General features: G+C 41.2%; 1 protein-coding gene across 1 annotated transcript in view; it reads right to left on the bottom strand.

Moving 5' to 3' along the window:
• LOC122646689 (ADP-ribosylation factor 1-like) overlaps positions 1-24,940 on the bottom strand; it is a 45,873-nt gene that overhangs the window by 2,449 nt on the left and 18,484 nt on the right. Inside the window, exons 5-8 of the mRNA XM_043840281.1 lie at positions 13,287-13,305; positions 4,768-4,879; positions 3,383-3,430; positions 2,988-3,118 (exon numbers count right to left, since the gene is read on the bottom strand). Of these exons, the coding sequence (XP_043696216.1) occupies positions 2,988-3,118; positions 3,383-3,430; positions 4,768-4,879; positions 13,287-13,305 (310 nt within the window). The remainder of the gene's footprint in view (positions 1-2,987; positions 3,119-3,382; positions 3,431-4,767; positions 4,880-13,286; positions 13,306-24,940) is intronic.

Genomic DNA, 24,940 nt, shown 5'->3' on the forward strand with positions numbered 1-24,940 from the left:
CCAATAAGGAGGAGTGATTTGATCCCAATTGAAGGAGCTAAAAGAGCTAGGGGCAGGCCTAAAATGACCATAGGCGAGGTTGTGAAGGATGACATGCATAGCCTGGATCTTGTGCCAATTATGACCTTAGATAGAGCCTAATGGAGGGCAAGGATCCACGTTGTCGACACCATGTAGCTGAAATTTTCCTGATTTCCTGGGCTATCCTCTTTCCTCTTACTTTCATTTTCCATTTCTCACTTTTCTTATCTCATTTCTTCATTCCCCTTACTTTCATTTTTCTTTGTGAGGACCTCAACTTTCCCTACTTTGTTTTGAAAAGGATCCATGTAGCTGACCCCATTTAGTTGGGATAAGGCTGAGTTGTTGCTGTATTAAATTTAGTTACTATTTTGATGACTTGCCATTTTTGTGATTTCATAATGACTTACATCTTACCATGGGATTTGAATCGAAGTTTATTGAGATGTTACCCATCCCTACTGACCAATTGATGCAAATAATTCACCTAAAAGACTTATTTTATTGGAAATAAGCTTTGGGTTGGTTATGTATGTCTTGGGTCTTTGATCTAATGGGTTTTCTTTGTAATGGGCCTATAATATAGGTAGAGGCTAGACATACGGGATTAGTTAAGAAGATGTGTTTATTTCTTTATCTTAATTGTTATTAAGTGCTTTAGTTAGGCTGGATTAAGATTCTATAAGTCCAGACCTGTTTTGAGTTTGTTTCCTAGTCAGTTTATATTACCTTATTAGTTAAGGATTGGGTTAGTCCTTTCCCTTTTAATATTTGAGTCTTCTATATAAGTTTGTAAGGGGGTTCCGTCTTGTCTACGAACTTGATATATGAGATTTTGGCTTGAGCCTTTTGCTGCTAAGCAAATATACTACTGTGAGAGACAATGAAGAGTGAGAAACTCTTGGGATTGGAGAGATTCTAATCTAGGCCTGTTGGTAGGAAATCAAAAGCTCGATGCAAATACATCATCAAAAGAGGTTTATTTTGATGGGAATAAGTCTAGAGTTAGATTATATACATGTTGGGCCTTTGATCCCATGGGTTTTCAATGTAATAGATCATGGACCTAAAGTAGGGGTACATAGGTTGCATACGGGATTAGCTCTATACTTAGTTTATTTTCATCATTTTTTTTTTTTTTAAATTGAACCGGTTGAACCACTGGTCGAATTTAAGTGGTTTTAGTAGTTTTCTTTTAAGTGTTTAGTGGGGTTGGATTAGGACTCTGTTTTGAGTCTATTTTAGTTTCCTAGTCGGTTAAATTACCTAATAGGTTAAGGATTGGATTAGGCCTTTTTCTTTTAGTGTAGGAGTCTATTTTTGAGTCTTTTATATAAGGTTGTAAGGTGAGCAAGTATTGAACATGAATTTTGATATTAATGAAAAGCTTTTGCTGCTCTTCTTCTCCATTGAAGATTTTTGTCTTGTGTTTGATCAAAGCTGGTGAGATCGGTGTTTGATCCGATTGATACCTTGCGGGGGAAAACCCGGGTGGTTCGTTGGTGGGATTGGTGTTTGATCCAATCGACACTTTGCAGTGTGAAGCCCAGGTGGTTCTTTGAAGCTTTGTTTCAATTCTTTGAAGATCTCCTTCAAGTTCAAGATCAAGATTCAATCTTTATTCAAGAACATCAACCAAACAAGCTGCTGCCAAGATTTCTCTGCAACGACAGTAAGTTTGATCCATCCCATCAATACCCATTCTTCTCCTAATCCTCCAAACCACCCCAAAACCCTAATTTTTCCACTCACCTCCCAAAATTCTTAACAAACCATTCAGCTAACAACACCTTCACATAATTGGATCAAGTATTCTCCTGCCCAATTGGAATACTCGAATGAAGCTGTTTTCCCATTACCCCCATTCAAACGACAACATTCCACCTATTTCTAGAGATCATCCCATTACCCAAGTTTGTCACAGACCAATCCAACCATCAGAAACACACCATACCTGAATCGAATTTCATTCCCTACACTAGGAATAGTCGATCCAAACCCTAGCCCCATCCTCCCACTCTAAACCCTAGATTCCCCTATTTTCCTCTTTTCAAAAACCTGTAACCCTAACCCTAACCTTGCTGCCCATTCAAGTTTATATACCTAACTTCATTAAAACATCTCAGGACCTTCACTAAAAGACTCCCCTACCTTGACTTGACATAACCCATACATCAAACCCTAACCCTAATTTCACCAAAACCCCTATTTTGACCTAGCTGATTCACCTGTTCATAACAGATCCTGGTTTACTGGCTCATAGTTAGTCACCTACCAATCTAGGACTACATTAAAGCCATATCCTTCTTTTCTATACTTCCTTCTTCAAGCAAGTGTGTTCATCTAATACTATTCAAGCTTTCCGTTATCATTTTAATCTGAGATTGGGCAGGATTATTACCCCCTTTGTTTGCTGATTACATACTGCTCATGCTGAGAATCAAATCACAGTAAGAACCATCTCAGTTTGACCTGGGGGCTACCCTGTTTTTGATCCTTTTAAGCAGAAACAAGATTTACTCTTAAGAGGAATCTAATTATTAACCTATTGTTGACCTAAATTCGGTTTTAGCATTTACTTGTGATCCGTTACGGGAGTGTGTAATTCTGAACCTAGGGTCCATTCTACCCCCCACCACCATTCAAAAGAAAAGTTGGAGCCAGAACAGATCAATTTTGACCTGGTTATTTTTCTCCAGCTTTCCCTTTTGTTACGGAGTTCTAGATTCTTTTTCTTGGTTTCTAATCCCTTATCCTTAGGAGACTTGAAGCCCATAAGCCTCTAGCAAGTCAATTAAATACAAACGGAATGAACACTACTACGTAGTTCTATCACAAAATAGAGAAGAGAGTAGACCAAATTTCCACAGATTAAAACGCATAAGATCAATAAGAAATCTAAAAATTTCTGAAATTTTCTTGCTCAGAACCACTGCGGGCAGGATGCAAGAGCTAAATGAATTTACCAGTCCAAACCCTCAAATAGGCCTTCACCCTTTATGGCAGAAGTTTTAAAAATTGCCCATTGACGGTTTTTAATCTTGTGCAACTCCAAGGCCTCAGTTACGGCAGCATCATCAAGTGCACCAGGTAGATCCTGTGTATACAAGCAGAAGACAACATTGGAAGCTAGCAATGTCAGAGAAACCAAAACCCAAGACTTTATGGACTGCATGATGAAATTTCTTCAGAAGACAATTGAGACAAGAAGCTACAATACAAGAGACCCTGGCCCACCAATACAGTTTCTAATCAGTTTCTCTTTCTCCTGTATATTATTAGCGCAGAAGTGAAATTGGCTCCGTTGGTATGGATTTTATAGGGGAGGAACAAACAAAACGAAAAGAGCATTGGTGGTAACCTGCTTGTTTGCAAAAATGAGGACAATTGCACCTTTTAACTCTTCCTCCTGTCAAAAGACTCAACAGCATAAATTGAAAATCTGTAGATACCAATTAGAGCTTGAAACATAAGCAAATTTCTAGCGAGATTTGAACAGCGCCATTAGCTTTCTCAATAATTAAGAAAATCAATAATGTTGAGCCAAGATGGTACAATCAGGATAATGATAATTGGTTGAAAAGAACATAGAAAATCCACAGAATATGTCGCAGTTGAAAAGCAATTACTGGTGAAGTAAAAAACTTCAGAGTTTGGTCAACCATCTTAATTGCCTTGCACATCACTCGGCAAGCAATAGCATGAGACCAACATCCCCCCCAAGACAACACTTAGGAAACAAGGTGCCTGTTTTGGGACTGTGAATAGTACCCATGAACAGTAAAGAAGAAAGAGAAGAGAGGAAAATAGAGGGATAGAGAAAGATGGAGAAAGAAGAAGCCTTCTCTTGGCTACCAACTCAAATCCAAACTCTGTATTCTATTCCATTAACCATCATCAAAGGGGATGGTTACATATTTTATAAGAAGATAAAATAAAGTCCCTTTAATCTAAAACTCTCAAGTAACTTGACTAACTTAACTAACAAAGACTCTAAAATACATAACTAATTAGAATTGTTGAAGCCTTAGTCTTCTAGATAACTTGAATTGTTGAAACCAAAGTCTTCTAGAAAAGTTGGGCCCACACAACTAACCAAAATAGGACTTTTAATTGACTAAACTAAAGCAACCACATTACCTAATGGACCCCACTACTAATTAAATACCTATTTTCGTATACCCATTTAGACCCCCACTTTTGGGCCTTACAATTAAGCCCATTATTACAAATAAAAGCCAAAAGAATTAAAAACCCATATACGACAGATATTAAAACAAGACCAATTTTCGGACTGGGCTTGCCCTAGTGCCCATTGAGGTCCCAGGCAGCCAGTGGCCTTGTGTGCCACCAAGATGCCCAGATGCAAAACCTGGTTATCTTGCCCTCCATTGTCATAAATTTCAATGGTTTCTTGCTACTAACCTAATATGTTCTATATCACCTAGGCCTCACCAAGGAGTCGCTTGGACATCAGGCCACTGCTATGGCTCACCCTAGTGCCTATGACAACTATGAACCCCTCCGTTACCTCCACACACGCCACTTTTATGACAGTTTCAAAATCTCATGCTACCCAACACTTGAATACTCTTGATTCCATCAGTAGACACACAGAGACAAAAATAAAGCAAACAACATGTGCTTATTTAAGGGAACAAGAAAGTCCTTACATATTAAAAACTGTGCACCAGAAAGTGGTCTAGGAAAATGGTTTACTTCCAAAACACAATACCCTGTCAATACCTCCAAAATCGCATGAAATTCATCTTTGGCTATTACTAGTCTATCAGTGTCACTGGAATCGACAACGTAAATGATGGCTTGCGTATTTGGGAAATAGCATCTCCAATATGGCCTGTCAATGAGAAATAAAAACTTTTCTTTAAACCAATCAGTTTATGTCATTTCTCATAATATTCAATTGTTCAGCAAAAATTCAACATAAGTAACTTGCAGAATGATAGGTGTACAGATGAATACCCAAAGGTTGTTTGGGTTTTCAGTTAACAGTTTACATAAGATGTGATTTAACATCTTGTCTGCGACTCCAAAAAGCATAAAAAATCGACAAGTGACAACACAGAAATAGAAATAATGAGACATCTCATATATAAGTTTCTTAGCTCAACTGGCATTGGTCGTGGGTTAACAAGTATTACATAATATTTAAACAAAAATATCAAGCAGTTCCAGAAACCAAGCCTAAGGTGTTTGCTATCCACTAAGGCAAACACCTAGGGTAGTATCCCTTGTCAGCTTGTCTAGGCTGGTATCATTTGACACCTTAGGGCAGCTAGTCAAGCCCAATGCTAGGCATGATGTATGACTATGCCCAGGTAAAACCCTAAACTGCAAGTAAACCAACAATTTAATTAATTTCCACAACCTAGGGAATTGAAATCCATATGAACAGAGAGCAAACCAGCAAGCAATAAATAGGTAGCAAAACTACTGTACTTCTCAGTCTGAGATTTTAGGATTCAACCATAATCTTAAAGCAATATGTGCAAATATTTCAGATTGATCCAACAACTTGAGGAACAGTTTCCAGACAAATCAACTGGGCTGAAACTTAGCACCACGAACAATAGTTCCAAATGTTTTTTGATTGACAACGATTAAAAACTCAAATCGATCACTAGGGTCCCATAAAGTCAAAGTTGTTCAGCATGTAAAATATGATTCCCAATCGGCAAAGCTTGGAACTTAATCAGCAACATTATATCTAACACCTTCCCAATCAAACCATCTGTAAAATACCCAGAAGTCCCAGTAACAGTAACAAGCAACATAGAACAATAATAATCAGCAACAGTATGCAGCAGCAGTAGTGAGATCCATAGCACAAAGTAGGAAAAGACTATACTTCAATGGAGAAATTTGACCACAGACAACCCTTACAGAACACCCAAGGTATACAATTACAATTCAAAATCCCAATCTAATAACTTGCCCACATCCAGGATTTTATAGGCCTTTAGAAGATATAATCAAAATAGTGAAAATACACAAATGAAATAGCTAACCGTGTAAACATGGAAGGAATTTTATCCTAGATACGACCCTTTTAACTTTAAACCAAACAGAACAAACTTTTACTCTTTCCTGCATTTTTGGGTAAGCTTCAAGGAGCAGCTTCTAGAGCTTATGTATGTTAAAAAGGGCCAACCAAATTGTTTGGATTGAAATCTTTTAATGCAAAAGTTCAAGAAGCTTGAAAAGTCACCACCGTCCTAGCTTCTGGGCTTCTCCAGCTGCTAGCAGTAAAGATTCCAACAACAACAAACTCAGCCTTATCCCAACAAAATGGGTCTGCTACATGGATTCTTGCAAGACAAAGTAGGAAAAACTGAGGTCCACACAAAAGTAGAGAACTAAAAGTAAGAGGAATGAAGAAATGAATAAATGAGAGATGAGAAGTGAGAAATGAGAAATGAAAGTAAGAGGAAAGAGGCACAGCCCAGGAAGTCATGAAAATCTCAGCTAAATGGGGTCGGCAACATGGATCCTTTGCCGCCCTCCAATAGGCTCTATCCGAGGTCATACTTGGTACAAGACCCAGACTACGCATGTCATTCCTCACAACCTCTTCTATGGTAATTTTAGGCCTGCCCCTAGCTCTTTTAGCTCCTTCAATCGGGATCAAATCACTCCTTACTGGGGCATCCCCAGGCTTTCGTTGAACATGGTCATACTTGTTACACCCGTGCTCAAACCGGTCTAAATTGAACTATTCATAATAGGTGCTGTTCCGGCGACTGTCGACACTGGTGACATGTGGGCTGTGGCAGTCAAGGAGTCAGGTTGATTGGTTGACTACCCTCCATGCACATGATCATGGTGTGAAGAGAGCAGAAGAAGATATCCACGTGGACTTCCGGATGATTGGTAGTAAGTAACCGAATCATGTTGTTTTAACCTATTAATGCATGGTAGAATATTATCATTTTACTGTGCACAAACTCCCACTAGAACACCCTTGTGAGTAGGCAAGAACATAGGAGAAAATCCAGCTTGAACAAAACAGATCTGACCAACCGATCGATCCACCTTAGATCCACTAGTTGATCATTGATCGACCGGAGGCCTTCATCTAGTGGTCTAAGATTCCCGAATGGGTTATTGTCTGTGGGACCCTGTGCTTCGTGATTAGGTCCCTCTATGCAAGCCTCATCACATCATGGGAGCTATCCGCAACTTCATACACCTTATTAGGTCCAGGTGATGGGCCTGCATGGTCCAATAGGAGAATAAATGTGATTTGGGTAAAACTGCATTTTCCAGGCAAACGGACCCTAGTCAAAGTCTATATATAGGAATGAACTTCTTAAAGCTCATAACTCGCAACTAAGAACCGAGAAAGGGAGAGGAATGAAAGAAACGAGGAGGAAGAGGAGCTCGGATCCGCACTAGTTGATGTCCACGCTCAGCCCTAGGTAGGAACATCTGTTCCCCATCTTCCCCTCTCCATTTCTGTGGATGTGTGACCTAGGTTTAGGGATTTTTGGCTGGGTTTCAATTGAAACCTAGTGCTGAGCTTTGTGGCCAGCTGGTGTGTTGGTGGTTGAGGGTACTATACCCTCTTGCATACCCTTGAACCAACGACAGATGAATTCCAAGTCATTTGGGGGAAATCTGTTCAAGACCTAGGTTTTAGGTTTACGATCGGAGATTCAATTGTAACTTCCGTTATAGATGGTGAAATTTGATGTCCCTAGGCTCATTGTGAGGTAATCCTCCACAATACCTACGGAACCAAAATGGCCTTACGACAATGTTGGTTATAACCTGAACTGAAGAACAGTTCTTGGACCACCACCGATCGATCACCACTGATCGATCGGTCAAATCTATAGATCGACCGGTGGACGATCTGTTATAGAACTGCACCCTCTAGTAAATCAACCGGTACCATCAACTGGTAGACCCCAAAACTGAGAGGTTCCCACACTTTTTGGGAAATCTTTTGGGTATTCTTTAACACATGAATTAACACCAAAATGCACATGAATTAGGCTAGAGACAATAATGTAGTCCTAGATAGGTAGGAGACCTACTAAAAGCCAGACATCCAGGACCGGTTGAGCTGTTGGTTCGATGGGATAGAATTGGAGTTGTATGTCAAGTTTAGGGTTAGGGTTAGGGTAATGCATGGGTATCTTATATGGTAAAGCTGGGCAGGTGTAGGGGAGTCTAATGAACTCGGTTTTATTGGTTTTGGATGAGTAAAAGTAGTTTAGATGTAATCGGGCAGCAACTAGGGTTAGGGTTTTGGGAAATAGGGAAGTGATGGAATCTAGGGTTTTAGAGGTGGAGTTTGGCCAAGGGCTTTAGGTCGAGTGTGGGTAGGGTGGAGGGGAATATATGCTGAAAGTTACAGCTAAATCAGATGGTTAAATCTGGAGTTATGGAGGTTTCCTAGTAGAAATAGGAGAGGGATAAAACTGTAATTTCAGACAATCGGCTAGGTGGATGGTGCTGAAATTTGAATCGAGTCTCTCTTAGGGTTTGAGGAAGATTCGTGCAAATTTTTAGCAGGTTCTAACGGTTAGATTTGGCTGGGCAGAATTCTCACAAAAATTACCTTGCATGTGACCTAGAAGGGAAGAAGAATAGTTGCAGGTTTTAGGGTTCTAATGGATCTATGGTATTAATGATGGATGAGGAAAGTAGTAATGATTGAATATTGGTAATGGGGATTGATGGGGCTGAGTTTAGAGGATTAGGAGAAGAAGGATGATTGCTGAAACTGTAAAGTACTTACTTGCACACTGATCTTCAATGGTAGTAGCTTTGAAGATGAACAATGGGGTCTCCCGATCTTCACGATCCAAGGAGATAAGTAGCAGCCCTCCCGATCTTCACGATGCAAGGAGTCGATTGGAGATCCACCAGTCCCTTCCACCTTGATAAACCCACAAGGATGCAACACTCTCAAGGAGTAACAACAGCAACAAAGGCAACAAGTATAAAGCTGAGTTTTTACTAATCAAATTCGTATTTATCGCTGGCCTCCCATACAAACTTATATAGAAGACTCAAAAAAAGACTTAAGAGTCACACTTATCAAGGCGGGAAAGCCAGCATGGCGTTTTAGAGGGGCAAAATTCAAGGCGACACCGCTATGGCGACAAGGAGCCCGCCATGGCGCCCAAGGCGTCCAAGGCCACCAAGGAGCCTGGACACCATGATGATGCCTTGATAACTATGACTTAGACACTAAAAAGGAAAGGCCTAACCCTATCCCTAACCTATTAGGTAACTTAAACTGACTAGGAAACTGAAATAGACTCAAAACAGAGTCATAATCCAGCCGAACTAAACAATTAAAAGAAAAACTAATAAAATCACTTAAATTGAACTACTGGTTCATACTAGCTTTGGACTGGTTCAATTTAAAACATTAAAAACATGAAAATAAACTAAGTATAGGGCTAATCCCGTATGCAACCTATGTACCCATATTTGAGGCCCATTAAAGTGGCCTATTACATAGAAAACCCATGAGATCAAAGGCCCAACATGTATAGAACCCAACCCTAGAGTTATTCCTAATAAAACAAGCCTATTTTGCTGATGAATCTGCATAAACTCTCCCCAGCTTCAAAAAATTCGTCCTCGAATTTTGTAGTGATAAGGGGGAAACAACATGTGAGTAGCAGCTTTGACCATCCCCAAACAGAATTCCGGTGAAGCAGGAACATTAGGAATATAGTCTTCAAGGCGTGGAGCTTTCTCTTCGAAGAACCATGGGGGCATAACTAACTCTATGTGCTCTACCTCTGAATCACACCAACAGTGAATGCCCTATCCATAGAGTCTTCAGTGTTAGCAACCTTCTCACCTAATACTTTAGATACAAGCTCCACCTCTTCAAGAATAGCATCTTGAATATCATTGATCTCCTTCGGAATATTCTCAACCACCTCTTCATCTTCTGTTGTTTCAGCTTTGTCTACTTTGACTTCTTCAACGTAGACCTCTTTAGTAAAATCTTCCACATGTTGACTTTCCATCTTTGAAGCTTCAGGCATTGTCTCTTTCTTTTCATCACAATTCACTGTGATCACTTCAGCTTTGTCTTCAACTTGTGCTCTCTCAATTTCCGTTGGCAATGTACATTTGTATTCAGCCGCTGATTTAACACTGATGATGTCAGATTTCCAACAGTCTTCAACTTGCAAACAAAATCTCATTGATGGAGGCTTCAAGTTGTCTTCAGATTTAAAGGCCTTTTGGTGGTGATGTTGTCGATGGGAATTTAAGCTACCTTGTTGTAGAGCTCTGAACATCCATGGGAAATATTTCTTACTCAAATCTTCTTTCATCTCTACCCATGTAACAGGTTCTCTACCACGGTAGTCAGGATAATCCATCTGGGTTCTCCACCAATTATGTGCTAGTCCCACTAGCTTGGTATGTGGTAGTCTCATTTTCCTATGCTCAGGCAAATCATACCAATCAAAATAATCATCTAAAGCATCTAACCAATCACAAAATACCTATGGATCTGGTCTGCCATCAAAGTCTCTCAACTCATACGCCTCTGGAGGTCTATGGTGTCTCCTGTAGTCTCTGTATCCTCTGTTCCTGTCTTCACTCTTATCTTTGTACCTTTCTATGTATTCGTTATAACTGTCCCTGTCTTCCCTGTGTCCTTCTCTATCATTCCTACGTTTGTCTCTGTGATCTCTGTACTCTCTGTGATCCATGTGGTCTCTGTAATCCCTGTGATCTTTGGGTTGATCTCTGTGATTTCTAGATTGATCTCTGTAATTCCTATCTCTTCCCAGAGCTCTTTGTACTTTTAATTGAACTTGATATCTATCCTCTTCCAAGGGATTGTTGCTGTCCCTTACTGGAGTAGTTTGGTGCTGCTCCATTTGCTGCAACCTTTCATTTATAGCCCCTTGACCAGCTTGAAACTGCTGAAACATCTCCAGAATTTTGTTCAATGGGTCGGTGGAGGCAAAGGAATGAGCTGGCCATGTTCATCCATGGCTTTGATACCACTTAATGTAGTCCTAGATAGGTAGGAGACCTACTAGGAACCAGACATCCAGGACCTGTTGAGCTGCTGGTTCGATGGGACAGAATTGGAGTTGTATGTCAAGTTTAGGGTTAGGGTAATGGATGGGTATCTTATATGGTAAAGCTGCGCAGGTGTAGGGGAGTCTAATGAACTCGGTTTTATTGGTTTTGGAGGAGTAGAAGTAGTTTAGATGTAATTGGGCAGCAACTAGGGTTAGGGTTTTGGGAAATAGGGAAATTGGGCAGCACCTTGTTTGAGTATGAAACTTGAATAAAATTGAAGTTTTAACTAGAACTTCAAGAAATCTTCAAGTAACTTGAAGGAGAGTTTCAAAAGAATCACCCGGGCTTCACACCGCAAAGTGTCGATTGGATCAAACACCAATCCCACCAACGAACCACTCTTGGCTTCCCATCGCAAGGTTTCAATCGGATCAAACACCAATCCCACCAGCCTTGATCAAACACAAGACAAAATCTTCAATGGAGAAGACGAGCAGCAAAAACTTTTCATTAATATCAAAATTCGTGTCCAATACTTGCCCCTCTTATAACCTTATATAAAAAACTCAAAAATAGACTCCTGCACTAAAAGGAAAGGCCTAACTCAATCCTTAACCTATTAGATAACCTAAACTGACTAGGAAAGTGAAATAACAAAGGAAATAGACTCAAAACATGGCTGGACTTATAGAGTCCTAATCCAGCCGAACTTGAATAACAATTAAATAGTCATATGATCTCTAACCAAATAAAAAGAGATCTACTAACTAATCCCGTATGTAACCTTATTACCCATAGTTTAGGTCCATAAAAGTGGCCTATTACATCGAAAACCCATGGGATCAAAGGCCCAACATGTATATAACCCAACCCTAGACTTATTCCTAATAAAAGAAGCCCAGTTTGATGCTAAATCTGCATCATAAGGATTTATTTAGGAGGTTTCTATAGGTTTAATTTTTAACCCCAGAGGTTACCCATCCTCTTAGACGGAATAAAATCAAAGCTTAATGGTTGTTTGATGGGGAATCCTTAGAATTCAGTTGCAAGGGCTTTTAGAGAGCATGCATATTTAGTGGCATATACATATTCAGGATTAGCTGGTACTGGAAATTCCATCCGTACAGATCTTGCCTCTTCTGTAGGGCCTCAACCATGCCAGTTCACTCAGCTTTCAGGCACTTTTGGTTTTGGCTGAGGGATGACTTAGCAAAAATTCTAGATTGGTTCTTGCAAGAAAGAACAGTGGGCACCCACACTGAATTAAAAAATTAGAGATATAGCTTCTACTTTCCACATCTCATTCAGATAGAACAGTTAATCCACCTTCCATTGCAACAAATTAGCAAAGCAGGGACCTACAAGAGCTAATCTGGTCTTTGGGCTATTGGTTCCCCGTTCATCCAAGACCTATTGGGAGATATCTTGTGGTGGTGCTATCTTATCATTTGTCTTATAAAATCTTTTACATTTTCAATTACAGAAAAATAAGATATATCTTTAGCCAATAAATAATTCCATCCATATTCAGCAAAAAAAAACCTCCAATAAATTAACATTGTGATAAAATCTGCTAAAAAATCAATGATTTCATCAACAACACTATTGCTGTATTTTTTAGGATTTCTAAGGCACCAAACTATAAAATATTTTATAATATATGCTCTTGTTTTATAACCAAGAGATGAACCAATTTATCAATCTTTAATTGTCAGTGCTTTTCTAATGTGCTATAACCTAGTAATCAAGAACCTTGCCTGGAGGCTCATCTCATTGTTTGCAAAATAGCCAAAGAGTTTTAATTTATGGCAGCCCTTATCCCAAGAGCCTTTGTAAGTTCACCTTATATAATATTCACTTTAGACTAATTATGGAGCAAACACCTATTATTAAAAAAAATTTTAAAAAAAGCCCACATTCCCATTTATCATGCTAACAAAAACTTGAATAACTCTCTGTAATGAGATAAATTGCATCATGATAACAAATATGTAAATGTTATTCATGAAAGCAAATAGAAAAATCTTAAGTTAGATGGAACAATCATGAAACTTTTATCAGTAAATAAATGATACCAATGCTAATCCCTGTCGAAGAGAAAAAGAAAAAGTTGTCATTTGTTACTTATTATCATGATGGGATTTAATGTTAGGCATTTCATTCGTGAAGGAAAATAGAAAATGAAATCTTAAATTACAAAGGAATGGGGAACTTGAAGATAAAATTACCGGATAGTTGTCTGGCCACCTGCTCAACAAACCAAAGAATTGATCAGAACCATAGAATGATATTACTACAACCGAAACAATAGAAAAACAAATAACAGTAAAAAAGGAGAAAAAAAAAACTTGAAACGAGCAATGGATAACAACACATAAGGATATAAATTGCATCATGATAACAAATGGCATATTTTTCTTTTTCTCTTCAACAGGGATTAGTATAGGTATCATTTATTTACTGATAGAAGTTTCATGATCCATCTAATCAATTTTGGCACCCTATATCCCATCAAAAATTTCTTCTTACGGTTGTATAAAATAAATAAAAAAAATAAAAAAAGAGAGAGAGAGAAGGGATCCAAAAACAAGGAAAATAAAGCAGTGGTAATCCCGAACCAGAGAAGTCCAGTGGGAGATCGGCTTGCGACAGAAACGTAGGTATAGAGACAACTCAGATATGCATGAAATTCTTGTTGTATATGGATTGTCATTGTTGACAACCATGCAGATGTGTCAGTGATGAGGCGGTCAGTATTCTGATGAGTACAGGTAGAGAATTCACATGGCAGTTGTTGCGCTGAAATCCGACCCGTCGTCCCACCTGGCCGAGCAGTCCTGCACAGGTAGGTATCACAAGACAAAAGAGCTCCGACCTGAGTCGGTTAGTATGCTCCAATGCCAAACTCAGATCTCTACAACAGATAAATGCTCAAATCCAAAAAGTAGGAAAAATGAGAGCCCCCTTACCTGGAATAGGAGCTACTATTTATAGGTTTGAGTTACTAGATCGGTACTAGAGTGGTATGTTCATAGGTGGTAGTTTGGGTCTCAAGTTATCCTAGGTGTCTTTCTCAAGGTTCGACACTTGTCGGGTGGGAGTCATGTAGAAAGCATGACCTTGACCAAACTTGAACCGTAGTTAAGTTAATTAACTGCAGGAGTTTAGGCATTTAGAATCCTAGGTCCGATCCAAGTTGGCCAGGCCGATTTCTCACCCGACTCGGCGACCAATTTTGCTTTAAGTGCGGGCGAGTTCGATTCGTCGTCGGATTATCGTCGGGCCATCAGGTCGGTTATTTGCGTTGCTTGGTCTTATATGCATGGTTCGATTTCTGGTCTGGTGTCCGGTTCGGCTTGATCCGGCTCGTGATGTGTCCTCTGTTGATTGGACGTCTCCAGTTATGGTTTATCATGGCCCCCCAACTCTCATATTGAAAGACTGGATGATGAGAGTAAGCTCGGGTCAGGATATGGTATCCGAGCCGTTATTCCTTTGCGATCCTCCCTTGGTAGGGTCGCGTTTCTACAAGTCAGGGCGGGTCAGGTCATTTGTGCGATGACATCATCGGCCACGCTACTTGCCATCATTACGAATCTATACGTTACCTAGGAAAGACAAACTGCCGGCGTGAGGCACTTTTCGTGTTCTGACGCGTGGCATCCGTCATCATGACTCCTTAGGTAGAGGGATTGTTGCACAATCCCTACCGTCGGTTTCACTTGATCTGCGCCATTGAATCGTTTCGCCTACCCACTCCTTACTCCTATAAATAGGGGTCTCGCTCTTTAGATCTTGCACCTTGCATGACTGCTTTCTTCGGCTCAGGTTGCTTTCTTGTTCTATCTGGGCATCTTTCGTGCTCGGCTCGGCTCGTCATTCTCGTCCTCTTGCTTGTTCTTCCCATTGGTTTGGCTCGTCGTTTCATAACCGAAAAGTAAGTGTCCCTCTTACTTATCCTTCATGTCTTCCGATAGTGAGTACGAGCCCGTTCCCCTAAAGGGCGGGATAAAGGGTTTCAGCAAAGATAGCAACCCCAAGAGTAAAAGATCCGACTCGGTGTCCTTAGATAGTGACTCCAATGATAATCGCAGTGAGGATGGTGAGGTAGTATCTAGGTTAGGTCAGGTACAAGTGGAAGAACATTCTGTGGTCCACCCCGACCAGGCGTTAACCGAGCCTTCTGGTCAAGCGCATGTCACCGAAGGTAAGGGGTCGGTAGACCGCGAGGAAGGAGGTGATGAGTCAAATGACTCAGATGAAGGGGGGGTCAAGATTCTCGAAGTCCGAGAACGGACCCCCGTAAATGTTGTCAAGGCCATGCCTCCACAGTTGCTCTTGTTCTTCATGAATGTTGCATAACATTCCCTTGATCTCTTCTGGTCAATTCGGATTCCCCTACTCCGTTTGGGGTCAGAAACTTTATCTTCAGATGTTTTGCAGACACGACTGCTCCTAATGTGTTCAAAGCAAGTTGGCCTACAATGGCGTTGAAAGCCGAGACTATTCTTACCATCATAAAGTTTACCATGACAGTAACTTCATTCGGGTATTCCCCTGCAGTTACAGGCATCCTTATACTTCCTTCAAGTCTAACTTCCACTCTTGAGAATCCGTACAAGTTTGTTCCATCCGGTGTGAAGTTCTCGTCCCCTAGCCCAAACTGCCAATAAGCCTGATATGAAAGCAGATCTACTGAAGCTCCTGTATCGACCAAGATTCTGTGGACAAGTCGGTCCTGTATGATCATTTGCAGCACGATCGCATCGTCATGTGGCCAGCTGATACCCTCCATATTGTCACTGGTAAAGGTAATGGCTGGTTCGGACTTTGCCAACTTCCTGGTCGTCTCGGCCCCTCCAACGAACATAGCGTGCGCCTTTGCCTTCCGAACCGATTCTTGGCCGGGTCCTCCCAAAATCGTCAAAATGGGTACAGCCAATGGTCGGCTCAGCTGCCCAGTTTCTTTGTTAGGTTCTGGGCGCCCTTCTCTTGTTTTCTCTTTTTCTTTATCAGGCCTTCTTTCTCCCTTCTAGTTGTCCCGCTTTTCTTCTCTTCGTGCCTTTCAATCCCCTTCTCTGTGGTCGGGTCGGTAATCTCTTCTTTTGTCCACATACCGGCCCAGATGCCCTTCCTTGATCAGATTCTCGATCTCTCTCTTGTTTTCTCTTTTTCTTTATCAGGCCTTCTTTCTCCCTTCTAGTTGTCCCGCTTTTCTTCTCTTCGTGCCTTTCGATCCCCTTCTCTGTGGTCGGGTCGGTAATCTCTTCTTTTGTCCACATACCGGCCCAGATGCCCTTCCTTGATCAGATTCTCGATCTCTCTCTTCAATTGTCTGCAGTCCTCCTTATCATGCCCTATCTCCTTGTGGAATCGACAATACTTGTGAGGGTTCCTATCTTCAGCCTTTGAGAACATCGGTCCAGGCCAGTTCAGGAGACCCCTATTCTCGATTTGCATCAAGATGTCCGACCGCCTGGTGTTGAGCGGGGTGTACTCGGGACTAGGCACCCTCTTAGTTCTTAGTTTTTTATCATCTTTCCTGTCAATCTTCTTGTCTTTTTTGTCTGAATCCTTCTTCCTCTCCGGGATCCTGTTTGCCTCATTGCGTGCCGCGATGACTTCGGCCATGTCGGCGAACTGATGACACCAGCTGATCAACTCGGTCATGTTGTTGGTCTTATTCAAAATTAAGGATTTTATCAGCTCGATATCTGTTATGCCACTCTACAGAGCGTTGAATCACTAAATGCCACTGAGTCATCGAGGTTGGGAATGTCTAAGGATTCCCGATTAAATCACGAGACAAAGTCTCGAATCGTCTTGTCCCACCGCTACTTGATGGCCAACAGGTTCGCCACGGTCTTCTTCTGTCGGATGCTGCTCTAGAATCTTGTGACAAATGCCCGAATGATTTCGGCAAAACAGCGGACTGACCTCGGCCTTAAGTGAGAGAACTAGTAGTTTGCCGCTCCTTTCAATGATACCGCGGAGAATCTGCACAACACAATGTCCGACCCGCCGTAGACCATCATTGCCAAGTGGAAGTAATTGACGTAATCGATCGGGTCAGTAGATCCGTCATACAAGACAACGGTCAGCATTTTGAACCCCTTCCAAGAACGGGTGTTGGTTAGATACGGCCAACATCTCTTCTACTGTATTCCTCCCGATACTTCGGATCTTCTCATCGAGATCCTTCAGCCGTTGCCCGATCTCGATATCCTCAGGCCGAGTCTGGAGGACATTCTCGATTCGGGATGGTTCCCGAAAAGAACTGCACCTACTCCCCTCGGGTAAGGGACTTCTCCTACCGCGATCTAAGCTCCTTCAGGATTGCCTCGAAACCGTTCTCTCCCACTCCCTCCGTGGACTTCGATCAGGTCGGGTCAGTGACCATGCCCGAGAACCCGATCTGACGTTCCTTGGGTAATCACGCTGTCCCGTCTGGTCATGTGGTGGCGGAGTGCATCTCCTCGCCCGAGCCGAGCTGGCCTTACTTTCGTTCCAGTGGCCAGACCTACCTAGCTACTCCAACGCTGGTTGGCGCGACTATTGTTGCTGATGTGGGTGGTTCGCTTCCACCTGTAATAGACACGACCTCATCATCGCATTTGTCTCCGCAAGTTGGAGCCGCAGATCACGCACTTGTGCATTGGTCGCGAGTGCGTTTGGGTCAAGATAGTGTACTCCTAGGATGGCTGGTCGAGGTTTTGGCCCTCCTCCCTAGAGTCTTGGAATTGGTAATGGTGACAAGGGAGGGAGATCTTCCTCAATCAAGGCCTCCAAAGTCTGATGCACCTGGGTTACTGCGCCCAATGGCAAAAGCATAGCTCGGGTCGCCTGTCGCGTAACTGAGCCACCATCAACCCGACTCCCCCTACGGCGAGAGTTCTCCATTGTACGATTATCTCTTGGTCGGGAATTGTTTGCTCTGTTAGTTACCATAACCTACGGCTTTAACGTAACGTTTCCCACAGACGGCGCCAATTGTTACGGTGAAATCCAACCAATCGTCCCACCTGGCCGAGCTGTACTGCATAGGTAGGAAACACAAGACAAAAGAGCACCGACCTGAGTCGGTTAGTATGCTCCGATGCCAAAGTCAGATCTCTGCAACAGATAAATGCTCAAATCCAAAAGGTTAGAAAAATGAGAGCCCCCTTACCTGAAATAGGAGCTCCTATTTATAGGTTTGAGTTACTAGATCGGTACAAGAGTCGTATGTTCATAGGCGGTAGTTTGGGTCTCAAGTTATCCTAGGTGTCTTTCTCAAGGTTCAACACCTGTCGGGTTGAGAGTCATGTAGAAAGCATGACCTTGACCTAACTTGAATCATAGTTAAGTTAGTTCACCGCAGGGGTTTAGGCATTTAGAATCTTGGGTCCAATCCGAGTTGACCAGGTCAATCTCTCACCCGCCTCGGCGACCGATTTTGCTTAGTACGAGCGGGTTCGATTCATCGTCGGATTATCGTCGGGCCATCGGGTCAGTTATTTGCGTTGCTTGGTCTCATATGCACGGTGATTAGACGTCTCCAGTTATGGTTCATCAGCAATGATACAGATGCAGTTGGTAGTGGCAGTGGCCCCTACAATTGATGGTAAAATTGACTGGTCCAGGAGCAGCTCAGTACTCTTACATGTTGATAACAATGTACAAAAACTCGCGAAATCTCGATCGAGATTTCGAGAATTTCGATTATCTTGACCTTACTGAAACGAAATGTATGTTCGATTTGAAAAAAAAACAACAATATCTTGACCGATATTTCGGTCATTTCGCGAGATTTCGAGCCTTCGTAATATCTCGTCGAAATATCGGCAAGATGTTATAAACCCACCTTATAAAAAGACCAATTCTCATGACTCTCGACTGAAATTTTGACCGAGAACTCACAAGGCTGCTGTTTGTCGAGTTTTTGGTCCTATTTCTTCATCCTTCACTCATTTTTTGTGATTTTGCTTTGTTCTTTGAATCTTCACCACATCTATGCCGGAAGCACTTGGGGGAGTCAGTATTAAACCTTTTTAGCACATCAGTGAAGCCTTTCCACTATTTCAAGTAAAACCATTTTCTCCAAAACTGTTTTTTTTTTTTTATTTTAAAAAATGATCAATACATGTTTTTTTAATGAGAAAGAGAAATATATTAGAAAGCATAAAATATATATAGTTAGGAAATACTTAACTATACATGTCTGTTTCTGATGAAATTAATATATGTTAAACACCGGAGGCCGATCTACAACCTTACGGTGTCGAAATTTTTTTTCTGTATATAAATATATTTTTTATTTTTCTGCATCAAATTTTTTATTTTCCTACAAAAATCTTTAAAAAAAAAATAGGGGTTATGTACATTGTATGGTGATCAATTACATATATGTTAGACAATGTGTATGTGTATGTGTAATGTAAGTGTAATTAACTAAGTTATACATTAGGATTCAACCGTATACTACCAATCAATGGTGCAAATCCAAAACACCACTTTGGGTGACTATTTTTGCAATTTGAACATTTATATAGCCTAAAATAGGGTTTCCATGAAGTTACAGGCCTTAACTTGACCTAAAACCCACCGAAACCATGTAGAAAAAATACAATATTTAGACCAAAATATCCAAAATTTCGGGTATAACAACTCGGCCCTTGGAAAAACCGAGTCAAGTCGAGATCTCACCGAGTTGGTACAAATTTTTTTTTTCAACTCGAAACCTCAACTCGGTGGGTTTTAGACCTAGTTTGGGTCTGAAACTTGTTATTCAGCCTATTTTAGGCCATTTAAACACAATGGCATTATCAGATTTTGCAAAAACAAAGCCCAAATATGAGTTTCAATTCGGACCATAGGTTGGTAGGCGATGATGTACTAAAATACCCTACTCTACACATAATTTAGTAATAGAAAGTAAGCAAAACATTCAATTAATAGCTAAACAACTTAAATAAGAATTAGAAATGTTAAAGTGATACATCAAACTGTTTAACAGTGTTAAAACTATCATCCCATAAAATGACTTTGAATCAAGTATTCAGTCCCCGCTAGTGTCTTTTTTTTTTTTGGTAAAAGTCCCCGCTAGTGTCACATAGTCTTCCCATGACATAGTGTTGCTGTAATGTTGCATCTAGTGCTCCACAACAAACATATAACAGTTCTATCGAGTTAGGTAAGTAAACACATAGTAGATGGGTCATTTCCATGGGTCAAACCAAGATCTCGCCGAGATATGTGGAGTTCTGTCGAGTTAGGTAAGTAAATACATAGTAGATGGGTCATTTCCATGGGTCAACCCGAGATCCATGATCTCGTTGAGATCTTGACCCGCAATCCGAGATCTCGCCGAGATCTTGTATTATTTTGTATTGTATCCCATCTTGTCTCGAGATCTCGCAAGTTCTCGAACTATAATCAAGACAAGGGGTATAATTGTCATTTTATGGTTGTAATGTCGAGGCTTTAAAATTAGTAGAACAAAGACGGAGTATATGATATGTAACTTTAGTCACACTACGATGGATACTAGCATGGTGCGAATTGAGGAAAGAGAGATACCGCAAAGTGACTATTTTATATATCTGGGGTCCATCATAAATAAAGAAGGGGACATAGAGGATGATGTTTCACAGCGAATTAAAGTGGAATGGTTGAAGTGGAGAGGTGCGTTCAGAGTGTTGTGTGACCAACGTATTCCTTTAAAGCTTGAGGGAAAGTTCTATAGGACTATGGTACGACCGACTATGATGTATTAAGAAGTGTCATATTGAGAAGCTATGTGTAGCAGATATGAGGATGTTAAGATGGACGTGTGAAAAAAACTAGGAAGGATAAAGTAAGGAATGAGCGTATTAGAGCTGACTTGGGAGTTGCCCCGATCAACAACAAGCTCTGAGAGAGCCGTTTGAGGTGGTATGGTCATGTTCAACGGAGGCCTACGGATGCCCCAGTAAGGAGGAGTGATATGATTTCGATTGAAGGAGCTAAAAGAGCTAGGGACAAGCCTAAAATGACCATAGGAGAAGTTGTGAGGAAGGACATGCATAGTCTACGTCTTGTACCAAGTATGACCTTGGATAGAGCCTATTGAAGGGCAAGGATCCATGTAGTAGATCCCATTTAGCTGAGATTCGCCTGACTTGCTGGGTTGTGCCTCTTTCCTCTTACTTTCATCTTTCACTTTACTTTTATTTCCCATCTTTTTTTTGTCATTTCACATTCCTCTTTTCCCTTCTCTTCATTCACCTTTGTTCGTTTAGACCACAATTTTACCTACTTTGTTTTGTTTCGAACCATGTAGCCAACCACGTTAAATTGGGATAAGGCTGGGTTTGTGGTTGATGTCGTGGCAGTGCCACGTGTTAGGTCTGAATAGTGGTGACATGGCCAGAGCCAGCCAGCAAGCATACGAACATGCATGCACACACAGTGCATGGGGCCAGCCTACGTGGCCGCACCAAGGTATTCCCGCAGCCCGCACACTCCCAGGCCACACGCATGCTAGGTGGAATGCAGGCAGAGGGCCCGCACGCACTGGTCAAAGGCCGCCCACAAGCCTTAACTTACGGCCATATACATGGGGAATTTCATCGAGCAGGTGACAAGTCTATTGGGACTAGAAAAATTTTCAGACTTGAGAAAATGAGCACCCTATGAGTTCGTATGGCCATCAGGGTTTCTTTGTAAACTTGGATAATCGGCAAGGTAAGAAAAATAACTCAGAAAGGCAGAGGGGTATCAAAGTTATTTTCATAAAACTCAAGTAATTCTAGATAAAGGGTTCAAGAAGTGTCACAACGCCCATGCACGAATCTGGTGGCTAATGTTGAAGCATGAGTAGGCGAGGAATGTCTAACGAGTTAGATGTCGTCGCGAGACACATTATTGGTCAGGCACATTGACTTTGTTACGTCTATAATACACGCAATATATGCCTTATCCAATATGGCGCATGTGCACTCGGGATTTAAATCTGAAGGCCGAGACATTTCTCACCCAAACCTAGGAATTGTGCGAACCAATGCAATTTTCACTGTACGAACCAATGCCAGGTTGAAACGCGGCCTGACCGCCTGTCGTGTGACAGGCCGCTCTTCATATGTCTTCGATCTCGTGTGGCGCAGGCATACGAACTCCCATCCCAAGATTCCAAATGGTTAGCCCTCAGCTCTCTTGTGCTTTATAACGGAAATAAATCGATCCAAAGGCAACGAGTAACCCTGACTTTCCAGATACAGATCGAATGGCCCCCAGGGCTCACGCGATACTATGTGACACACGTGTATAAAGGCCTTATAGTTTCCATTTTGAGGCCAATGGTTGCTGATTTTCAAAAGGGCATAACTCCTTTGATACAACTCTATTTGAGCTGATCCAAAGTGCCATGTTCTCACAATTTTGAGCTCTACAAGCCTGAAACAAGAAACTAGAAGAAATAAAGAGCAAAGTGGACGAAAATTATGGGAGTAGTGTATCCTGGCATTCAAGCCTATCACCAACCAATCCATTGATCATTGAAGCTCCATGGGAAGGCTTTAAAGGTGGTTAGAGTACATTTATGTTCCATTGATTGAAGGTTTGAAAAAGAGAGTAAGAAGATGACAAAGAGGTGGTCCCAACTTTGATTGCAATTGAAGATTCAACTCCCTCTGTTGTGGAGTTAGTTGAAGATGCCAGTAGTTCTAGGAGGTGTCAGTTTCACTTGAGGGTATTAAGGTTGATACAGAACAAAGGTTGAAAGCTTTCTCTTCACTATAGTTATTTCAGTTTCTTCCCTGCATCATTGTATGCTAGAGATAGCTGGTATATGGTGAGAGACCTATTCTACTATGCATCATTGTTGGAGGGTTGATGCAGATCCATGCAGATATGGTCCAAGACCAACCTGCAGGTCCAAGAACCAGCCCAATTAAGCCCAGCCATAGCTCAAGCTGGCCAGGGTTAGTCCCTGTGATATTATTGCTGGTGGGGCCCATGAAGTTGACTCCAAAGAGCCACCAGACCTGAGTTTAATTTTCTTTAAGTGTCTTTTAATATTCCAATGTGTCTTTTCATTTTTCTAGGCTTAGTTAATGAGTTGATTTCTTTTTCTAGGTGCTTTAATTTGACATCAGTTTTTAAGATAGTCTTTTAAGTTTCTATGTAGGAGTCCAAAAGTTTGTGTTAAGTAATTAATTTTACTTAGTATTAGTTTCTAGGTAATTTAATGCTTTATTAGAGATAGCTTCTAGGTGATTAATGCTTGAGTCCAAGAGTCATTTTTATTTTCTTTATATACTCATGTAATCAAACAATGAAAGCAAGATTTGAAGAATGAATTGAATATTGGATTTCATTGGAAATCAGCAGGTCTGCTGGATCACCTACAGGTGTATTTGATCACCTTCTATCCCTCCCCTCTCATTAATCTCGTTTTTCTTTCTCTCTTATATTTTCTTCCCCTTATTGTCTTTAACTTCAACCTATCTTCTTCTGTTGAACCTACATCATCATCCATTAAACCTGCAACTTCATTTGACTTTTCATCTTTTCTCATCCCTGCGACACCCCTTTGCTACCCCCAAACCAGAACCTGATCTAATTCAGATCGTAGCCTTCCAACCTGCGTCAAGGGTCTTCTCAACAAGGACAGAGTTAGGGAAAAGAAACTGTTGGAATATGTGATCCAGAATACCATGGGGGTATTCTGGTCTTTTTGGGGGTAGTTTTATTCTTCTTATATTATTAAGTTTATGTCGGCTATGTGGGTTTTAGTCCCACATCGCCTAGTTTAGTCTATTTGTAATTTCCCCTGTATTATAAATAGAGGGGCTTACCTACCAATTAATTCATTCAAGTATTTTACTACTTCCATCTTCTCTTCTCTCTTTTCTTCTCTCTAGAGTTACTGGTTACAGGTCCTAGGTTTTCTACATGGTATCAGAGCTAGGCAACTAGTGACTGATTCTCTCCAAGATTGCCGGTTTGAGAATCGTGTCAAGGTTCTCCGAGATATGGAGAAACCCTAGTTCATAAAAGAAGGAGAACTAGGGTTTCGTTTCTGTTTCGTTTTGGTTTCTTCTTCTGGTTGTTTCAGCACCGCAGGCTATCATTCTTGGTCTGCATCTGCTGCTACTGCTATCGACATGTTATTGCCGCTGCTATAATTATCAGGTGCTATTATGCCTTTTTTTGCCGCTGGAATTGACTCTAAAGGAGTTGATTGCAGAATATGGTAGAGTGGATGCCCTGCTGCTACTGCGATACCCATCGTTTGAAGCATTTTTTATGGAGTCCCTATGATCAAGCTGCTACCGCCAGATTCAGTTGCAGGTTTTTTCTTCTCCATCTTGCAGGGATTTCCAAACTCGATTTTGTCTTCCAGGTTTCAGATCTGGTTTTTTGAAGAACAGACATCAATTTGCTGATCGATCTACAGTCAATCATGCTCTCCTTTTTGGACTTTCGATGATTTTTTTCTGCTTGATGGTGTTTCGTTGAGTTCAGAGGTTGAAGACAATATTTCCGCCTCTGGTTATCGCCTCCCTTTTTCGAATTTGGTTTCTGGCTGGTTCACGCTAGAGTCGATTAATGTTGGAGCTTTTCTGTTATTGAAACCCTTTTGTTTGATGTTGGATGGTTCATCGGTTCTTCAATTATTGTTGTTGCTGCTCTTTGGTTTTGGCCTGAGATCCTAATTGAAGGCAATACCCCACATAGGCGATCCTAATCCAAGGGTTTCATCACCCAAACCAACCTCTGTTTTGAAGATTAAGTCGAAACAGTGACCTGCTTCCCTGTTTTACCGCCAGATCTGATTTCAGGGCTCTAAATATTTGAGTGGAGCTTGCTGTTTGTAGGGACTACCACCTGGGTTTAACAGGGCCTGGGAATGCGACTCTAC

The sequence above is a fragment of the Telopea speciosissima genome, chromosome 11, assembly GCF_018873765.1.
Source record: "Telopea speciosissima isolate NSW1024214 ecotype Mountain lineage chromosome 11, Tspe_v1, whole genome shotgun sequence".
In the NCBI taxonomy this organism is placed as follows: Eukaryota; Viridiplantae; Streptophyta; class Magnoliopsida; order Proteales; family Proteaceae; genus Telopea; species Telopea speciosissima.